Source organism: Leptonychotes weddellii, chromosome 8 (genome assembly GCF_054177405.1).
Source record: "Leptonychotes weddellii isolate Sample4059 chromosome 8, ASM5417740v2, whole genome shotgun sequence".
Taxonomy (NCBI): Eukaryota; Metazoa; Chordata; class Mammalia; order Carnivora; family Phocidae; genus Leptonychotes; species Leptonychotes weddellii.
The window spans coordinates 86,708,858-86,717,388 of record NC_138376.1 but is presented as its reverse complement, the minus strand read 5'-3'; the positions used below and the strand labels follow the sequence as shown (position 1 = coordinate 86,717,388).

The following is an 8,531-nucleotide window of genomic DNA, read 5'->3' as shown; positions in this document are numbered from 1 at the left end:
CAAAGTATATGAATGCAAAAAGCACCCTTTCCTCAAATTTTTATTTGCAAAATTTTATTGTTTATGTACACGAGAGGAAAATGTAGGTACACTGCATTGGTTCTCAAACATTTTATCAAGCCCTATCATTGAAATGTTTACTTGTTAACATAGAACTCACCTTCAATGGATATAACTATATATCCTAAGTATAATGTCAAGCATACCTCCCACAACCCTTAAACTAAGTAATAGTTATACTTACCATCAACTTAAGATTTTAAGTTTTTCTCTAAAATTTGCATTTTAAAATTAAATTTGTAAAAAATCCTATTTTAGCAAGCTTGATTATATCAACTGGTAAAACTTTATTTTACAAGCAATAGGAATTGAATCAAATGATAATTATAATCCAGAGGAAGTATTTTATAACCATAGCAAATGCCATTATACATACTGCCAATACAGATTTAATAGACAATACTGAACTGTACAAGAGTTATTTATTTTTCCTTAATCTCAAAGCTATTGTTAGTAATACAAAAAGCCATATTAACATTTTTCCATTAGAAAACAATGTGATGTACAAAACTTTGGATGAAAAGATATACGTCAAATTTCATTTAATCACTTGGTGGAAAATCCACCATTCCATCAATACCACCCAAAGTGTTTTAGGCAATTAAAATCAAAATAATGCATCTTAATTCCAGCTGTTAAAAAAACAAGCGTAGCAATATAGTTGGCTACACAGTATTTTTGACTACTCAGGAGTTAATTTTTAAAATCCATTTTTTTTTTTTTGAGTCCTCCCACACACTAGGCCCTGTAATTGGCCAAGGAGGTATTTGAGAAAAGTTGGTAAGGTTGCAAAGACCCCATAAAGCAGTCCTTTGGTTACCAGATTTGACTTTTAACTTTCAAACATCCTTCAAGATCAACATACCCCAACTAAAAGTACATACTCTTCCAAATGCTATTTTTATTAGTGGGGAGGGTATTTGGTAAGGAGAGGGCATGAACTATTATTTATGATTCATTATTCCAATTAATAGCACATGTCAAAAGCTAATTTATTTTTCTAAGGAGTTTAAGATTTGTGCTCAGTTGTTACAAATGTGGTTCACTGACTGTGAACCCTACAAGGCAAACTGCTCAAAAACAGCAAAACAGGGTGAACTATTTTCCTTTGCATTTAATGAAGTAAGGGTATTTCATATACACCTTTATCTTCAAATTGACTTCAGTTTAGGATCCAGTGAAGAAAAAAAACAAATCCAGTTATGGGGTGGTTAAGAGCAAAGGTGAAACTAGTAAAGATTATTACTATGTAAGGAAGTATTATTCTCTATCTTTTCCTTTGAGTAACAAGATACTAACACACTACTTTCATTAAAAAAAACTGCAACTATTGAATTGAGGCAAGTTATACTAAAAGGCCCATAAACTGACAATGTTGCCCATTCATCACCATTACTCCTTCACATAAGCCAGTTTTTCTAAGGTGTAACACATAATCTAAGCAGTATTTGGAAATTAGCCAAGCACTAAGCAATTACAATGGCAGGTAATACACCATCAGTTTTTGAAACACATTTGGCCACTTTTATGGCCCATCTGCAGTTTGGATTAAATACTCTCAAGTTTCTGGACCTGCATGACAAAAAAACATATTTTATGAAATTTTCACATGACATTTAAATAAGTCTTCGGGTCACACCACTTTTGTATTAAATGATTCATTCTGACATGCTATGTTAACTATGATAAAAATAATTATTCAATTTTTAAATGAAAACTCAATGTCAATGCAGGTAAATGGTAACAGACATGGAATGTTAAGATCTTCCTGTATGTAATCTGACACTGCTGATTATGAATTTCAAACTTTGGAAACTTCAGATTAAAAACCACAAGAAAATTTACTCTTGATGGCATGCAAGATGTTCCTCAAAATTACCCTTACGACCTAGAAGTCTCAGTATTTTATCAGAACATAAATAAACACAACAAATTTGTACATTTTATTCACATTTATTTTTCGCTTTTAGTGTGCTCACAGAAAATTAGAACACCTTAAGCAGGAGTTTAATAGCAATTTTTGTAAGCAAAGTTACATTCCATCTCTAAAGTCAAATTGGTCAAAGCTTCTCCAGTATTTACAAAACATGATAGACAAGATGCTACACAAAACCATTGCATCTGAAGATTTTTTCCTTTATTCTCAAAGACGACTGGAAAAGAAAGCATTGTCTGCTGTAATCAAAAACATACCACAGTATAAACAGTAACCATTCCACTTATCACAGCTTGGTTGAGTTTAAAATTTGTGTTTAAAAGGTCCAAGATGACTGCAGTTTTACAAAAATGGGCAGGGTGGAAAGTTGCAAACTTCATGTGCTTCTGGATATCAAGATTTGTTTTTATACAATAGTCACAGTTAAAAACACCCTGCTGGTAATACATAATTACACTTTATTAAGGTCATAAACCAGCAATAAACAATAAAGCCTATACAACTTGTAGTTCTACTTAATCACTGACTGATACAGCTAACATGAGATAAGTGAAAAGTTCCTATGGTTTAAATGAACTCCTAAGACTATGATCTTTTTTTAAAATCTGGGTATTGGTGTTTTTTTTCTCTTTCCTTCTTAGTCAAGACTTGTAGTGTTGTAAACCTGCCTCACAAAATACATCGTAATAACTTTAAAAAAAAAAAAAGACTAAGCCTTTACACCATCATTTCTAGTGGTACATTATTCTTGGCAATGTTACGCACCACTTCAACTTCCCCATCGTGGCCCCTATCACTTCATTTGCTATCCCTTTTGACCCACCCATCTCCTTCATATATGGGCATGTCCATAGACTGACAAAGAAAGTTTACATTTTTGAATAAAGATGCAAAGTATGCAAAAAACATTAATACTGATGCAAAAAAAATAAAAACAAAAGAGAAACAAGGCAGAGGAAGGTGTTTAAGCTCTCCTCGACCTGTTGGAATGGTGGTAACAGAATGATCTGAGATGGGATCTGTGGGGAAGGAGGGGGAACAAAATTTGCTGCTTAAAAAAAAAGTAAAATAAAAAAAGACATCTTTAAAATCAATCCCTGGTTGTAGACAAGTTCTCCAAAACCAGTACCTGGCACCACTCCAACAAACAAACGGGGGGAGAAAAGTTCTTCGATTATCTCAAAAATCGGGCCCTTTTACTCTGCCGCCTCCGCTGGGGGGGCTTCTGGACTGCACTCCGGCTGGGCCTCCTGTGAGGAGGCTGCGCAGGCTGACGAGGCTGATGCGGCCGCCGCCTCCTCCGCGGGCGCCGCCTCCTGCTCCGGGGGCGCACCGGGCCCGCTGGCTGAAGGCGCCTCGCAGGCAGCGGCGCTGGCCCCGGCCTCCTCGGCCTTCTCCTCGGCCTTGCTGGGCTCCTCGGGGGCCTTGGTCTCCTCGCTGGCGGGCGGCTTCTCGGGCGCGACGGCGGCCTCCTCGGGCTTGGCCTCCTGCGGGTCGCCGCCCGCCGCCCCCTCCTCACCCGCCGCGGCTTCCTCGCCCGGCGCCGCCGCCTGCTCCCCGGAGGCCGCGCCCGCCTCTGCGGCGGCTGGAGCGGCGCCCCCGGCGGCCTCGTCCTTGCCGCCTTCGGCGGAGGCGCCGGCTGCGCCCTCGGCCTCCCCGCCCTCTCCCGCTTCCTTCTTGTTCTTCTTGAAGGAGAAGCCGCTCAGCTTGAAAGACTTCTTGAAGGAAAAGCGCTTCTTTTTTTTTTTCGGGGTCTCGTTGCTGGGCGAGGGCGTGGCCCCGTCCTCGGCCTTGGGCGAAGACGTCGAGGAGGCGGCCGACGCGGCCTCTCCCTCCGCGGCCGAGGGCGAGCCCGGCTCGGCGGCCTCGCCCTCCGCGGGGGCCTCCTTCTCCGCGGGGCTGGCCCCGGCTTCGGGGGCGGCGGCGGCCGGCTCCTCCTTGTCGGCCGCGGCGGGCGACGCCGCCCCGCTCCCGGCGGCCGCGGGCTCCTCCTTGTCGGCGGCCGGGGCGCTGCCGTTGGCCTGCAGCTCTTCCTTGGCGCCCGGCTCGGCGGCCGCGGGAGAGGCGTCGCCGTTTACCTTCACGTGGCCATTTTCCTGCGGGGCAGAGAAGGTGGGAGTGTCACTGAAGCGGCCCGGGCGCCGCCATTGCCGCCCCCACCCCTGGGCCTGGAGGGACCAGTCCCCCCCCACCCCGGGCCCCTCTGGCTTTGGAGTCCCTCCACCCCCTTACGGGGAGGCGGGGTTGCCTGCCTAGACAAGGGCTCTCCGAAGAAACGGGGCAGTGCCGTTGGGGGCGCCCTAAAGAAAACAGCGGCAGCCTCGACCACTCAACAAACGGATTTAAAAGTGCCGAGCCCCAGACGTGGAAAGCAAGGGATAACCCATTCCAGCCTTCGCCTCAGGGGCTCTACAAAAAAAGAGCCACATAACACAGGATACACCAAACGCCCTTCGGGAGAAGGCACGGAGCCAAAGCCGGTACACATCCCCCTTTTCCCTAAACCCTGAGAGGCTCTTCAAAACACCGAGAACTCCCAAGGGCATCACAGCGCTCCAGCCAGAAGCGCCTGGGCTGCGCGCGCACTACGCCCCCTAGGGCTTGGGGTCGCCAGGGGGCGCTGCGCCTCCACCGCGCGGAGCTGGGCGCGGGCGGGCCGGCGGGCGGGCGCGGAGGGGCGGGGCCGCGGGGCCACCCCGCCCTACCCAGCGCGGCCCTGCCCGCCGGCCGAGGCGCCCCCGAGCCCGGATCGCGCAGCCCAGAGTCCACAAACAAAGCTCAGGTGGCTTCACGGCGTCCTGGTCCGAATAAAACCAACAAGGCAGGGGGAAACCCATGATTTCTGAGGTGTTGCCTCGGCTTCCACGCCCACCTTCGCCTGAGATTCTGTGAAGCCGGGGCGCGCCAAGGCGGCTCATTTTGCATTTTTATCGGGTTCAGAGCCTCTTGGCAGAGCTTGCCTTCCCCATTAGGTTACAGTAGGCGAAGCTACACGGCCTCTACTCTAGGAAAAGAGGCGTGGTGGGTGCCCAGTGTTTGCGAAGCAGCCACCCATGGCCGACCTCTCGAGCCCACCCAACCGTGGCCATCTGCCTGGGTCCGGGCAGCTCTGGGGTGGCCCCCCGCAGTGGTCCAGGCGCCACCGCGCACACGAACAATCCCGACCGAAACACACGAACTGCCTCTTCTTGACCATCTGGACAGGTTCTCTTCAAGGACCCACCGAGTCTTCCCACCCAGGGATACCATTTCAAAGTCGGATGGGTGTGTAATTCCACAGACAGCTGACGAATAAAGATTTAGAACAGTGGGAAAGCCCCCACGGAAAGATACCGAAACCTTCCTGCCCAGTTCCAGCCAGCCAGCTACCTTTCCAAGAACCCAGGGCATGCCGCCTCAGCATACAATAAGACAGCCTTTCCCCTCCCTGCCTTTCTCCACCACCATTCCCATTCTCCCCCATCCTGCCCCCCATCACACCAGTTCAGAAATTTTGAAAGCGACCCAATCTCGACAACAAACACGAGAGCCACCCAAACACCTTTGTGCCCATCAAACACAAATGCAACCTGACTGGGGGGAGGGGGGGTAGCACCTAGCTAGTCACGTTCTGCCAAGCTCCAAACACGCCATTTTAGACGATTTATCACTTCTTTCCTCGCGTCTACACAAGAATTTGCCAGGATTCTCCGGGAACCACTCCTTTGGGGTGGAGAGGAGGACCCCCCCCACCTCCTATGAGAAATTGACAATTTAGGCTATCGCTTTCCATTCAACTTTCAGACTGCAATCTGGCCGCGCTCCTCTCTCCGCCGAATGCGCCTTGGGCGCGACCGGGAGGGGAGGAGAAGCGTCGGGACTACAGAAAGACACCAAAGAAATGACCAGAAACACAGGTAGACTTTACCTGCCCATTCGCTTTGGAAGGCGACGAGGCCACAGCCGCCTCCCCGGGCCTCTCCGCGGTGGCTTCTCCCTTCGCAGCGGTCTTGGAGAACTGGGCACCCATACTGGCTTCTTCAACAAAGAAACTCAACAGATCCAAGGGGGGAACAAAGAGCCTCCGGTTGGTGTAACGACGGGGCGAGCGGCAACAGCAGCGGCGGCGGCAGCAGCGGCGGCGGCAGCAGCACACACACCGGAGGGAGGGGGGAGTGGGGGTGGTGAAGAGGACAGAACAGAACCGATTAAATACACTCCGGGTAAAAAGATTTAAGTCGAAGAGATAAAAAGCAGCAGCGCAGGAGGGAGGGAAAAAGGGAGGAAAAGTCGAGCACAAAAAAAGGAGCCCAAGTGTAGTTTAAAAAAAAAAAAGAAGTAATAAAAAAATCCCAGATTTGTAGCCGCACTGTAGACAAGAGGAAAATGGAGAAATCTCCCTGGTTGCTAATAAGATGCGGGGTCCAACGCCCAAGTGCACAGATGAATGGGCTCGCGGGCGCTGACGCGGCCCCCGCGCGCGCCGGCCAATCCGCGCACCGCACACAAAGCAGGGGGCGGAGCCTGCGCGCCCGGCGAACAATGGAGCCGCGCTTTGCAAATGGTTTGAAAATCAGCCTCAGACCGAGAATTAACGTCCTCCAAATAAATAAATCAATTAAAAAATACATGCCTCTCGCCTCCCTCTGCTTGAAAATAATAACGCATCACTTGATTGGCTTGCTTTGTTTGGAATTAATTAACGCGGGAGGGGGGGGGTACTTGTGGTTGGGGGCGGAGAAAGCGTTAACTTGACTCGCTTTGACTCTTGTCGGTCTATACCCGTGTCTGTCTCTCTCCACTCGCTCCCCTCCCCCATCTTCCCTGTGTATTTATGTGTATGTGTGTGTGTATGCGAGTGTTAAAGACAATGGTTGGGATTTGTGTGCAGCATGTTTTCTTTCTCCGTGTTCCGTATTGGTTTCACAGATACTGCACAGGGTTTGTTTTTTTAACGGTTGCAAATGTTAAATCGCCCCAAATTGAAAGGTATTTAAACCACGAAGATCGAATTTCATCAAACGACATCTCGAGTTAGAATTAGGTCTGTAGGCCAGATGTGGAAAATGCAAAAGCGGCAAGGAGCCTAAGCCACACTCCCTACCCTATCCCACACTGGCATGAAATAAAATAATTCGATATTGGCCTGCGATGCTCATCGAAGTCCCTCCACCCCCGACTATTCCCAATTAGTGATTTTTCCCCCACAATATAAAGTGAGGGCCATTTACAAAAGATCATAACAGTTTGCATTTTATCACTGTATGAAATGACAATTTTCCTCTATGGTGAAACGAGACACAGCCTCGAGTATATGTATCCATATATACGGTTAGGATGCAATTCGCGTAGACATGAATCGTTTTTCAGCCTACTGCCAGGATCGGATGGACTCTTTCTGAACATGTGTAAGTGTGCATGCAAGCGAGTGTGCTCCTGGAAGGGAGGGAGGCAGCCGCAAAGAAATTCTAAACCACCGGATTGACGATTACAGTTCTAAGGAGAAACTGCATGTTGAGAAATAGCAAGAAGATTCTTGACGCTCCAAGTCTAGCTTGGGTTAGAGAAAAAGCTTCTATAAGGGGACACAGAGTACCTCCATCGCACCCCTTGCCACGGAAGTACCAGACGCTATTTGTGTGTGAAAGACAAGGCACTGATTTAAAGAAGGGGAAGAGGCGGTAAAAAAAAATCAAGGATACAGCCTAATAAACATTCTCCTACCGCCTACATTTTTGCTCCCAAAGTTTTCACTCGTTTCCACATCAGACCCTTTTCTCGTTTACATTTAGTAATCCTGAAATGAATAATCTTTCGCTTATGGAAGCGAGAAGCAGTCGAGAGAATGGTTCATTTCTCCTGGTGTTGGCTCTGAATTCTCAAGCAGTTTTATTTTCTGCTTATTGTAGGGAAATGGGTCACACTTTGAGTGAAAAAGATGGTTGGTTCAAGCCAATAACTCTTTGTTCAAATATCGCTTTGCAAATCACCAAGCTGTGCATCGTTACACGAAGCTTCGTCTTCTCACTGCCCACTGCCTTCAGATGTATTATTCGATCACGAAGTCATATTCTCCAGAGCTGATGGAAAGACGTTTCCGTAGAAGTATATCCTGCCAAACATATTATCACTCTTAAGGGAGCCCGCTGGCCTGGCCCAAGACCCCAGCCGCCGAGGTGGACGCGAATCTCTTGTATTAGCGGAGTTCCAACTTGAAAAGCCAGCTGGGCTGATCCAAAACCACCATCCAGGCGATTCTCAAAAGCTCATTTAAGGCTGTTGATTTCCCCCACCCCCAATGTGAATCATGCCCCTTCCTCTGCATCCCCCTCCTGGTTTTAACTTGGGGTGATTGCTAGCTCGCTTTCGGATTTTCTCGCAGACGCGTCCCCAGCCCTCCATTTGAGGACTGCTTTTATTGCTCCTTTGTTACCAGACTGCCGTGTAGCTTTCCCCCCTTTTCTTTCTCGAATGCCTATTTGCCTGGTATCGGCCGGTCTCCCTGGCAACGGCCGCGAAAGATTCGGAGCCCTGGACTGGGGGGGGGGGGGGGGGA

General features: G+C 48.2%; 1 protein-coding gene across 1 annotated transcript; it reads right to left on the bottom strand.

Annotated features, from left to right (window-relative positions):
• Window positions 1-463: 463 nt before the first annotated feature.
• On the bottom strand, window positions 464-6,442 carry MARCKS (myristoylated alanine rich protein kinase C substrate). Its single transcript, XM_081828835.1, has 2 exons — window positions 5,904-6,442; window positions 464-4,092 (listed from the first exon to the last, which is right to left on the bottom strand). Exons 1-2 carry the CDS (start codon window positions 6,003-6,005, stop codon window positions 3,193-3,195), a joined length of 1,002 nt encoding a protein of 333 aa, XP_081684961.1. The 5' UTR covers window positions 6,006-6,442; the 3' UTR covers window positions 464-3,192.
• Between the last annotated feature and the right edge of the window lie 2,089 nt (window positions 6,443-8,531).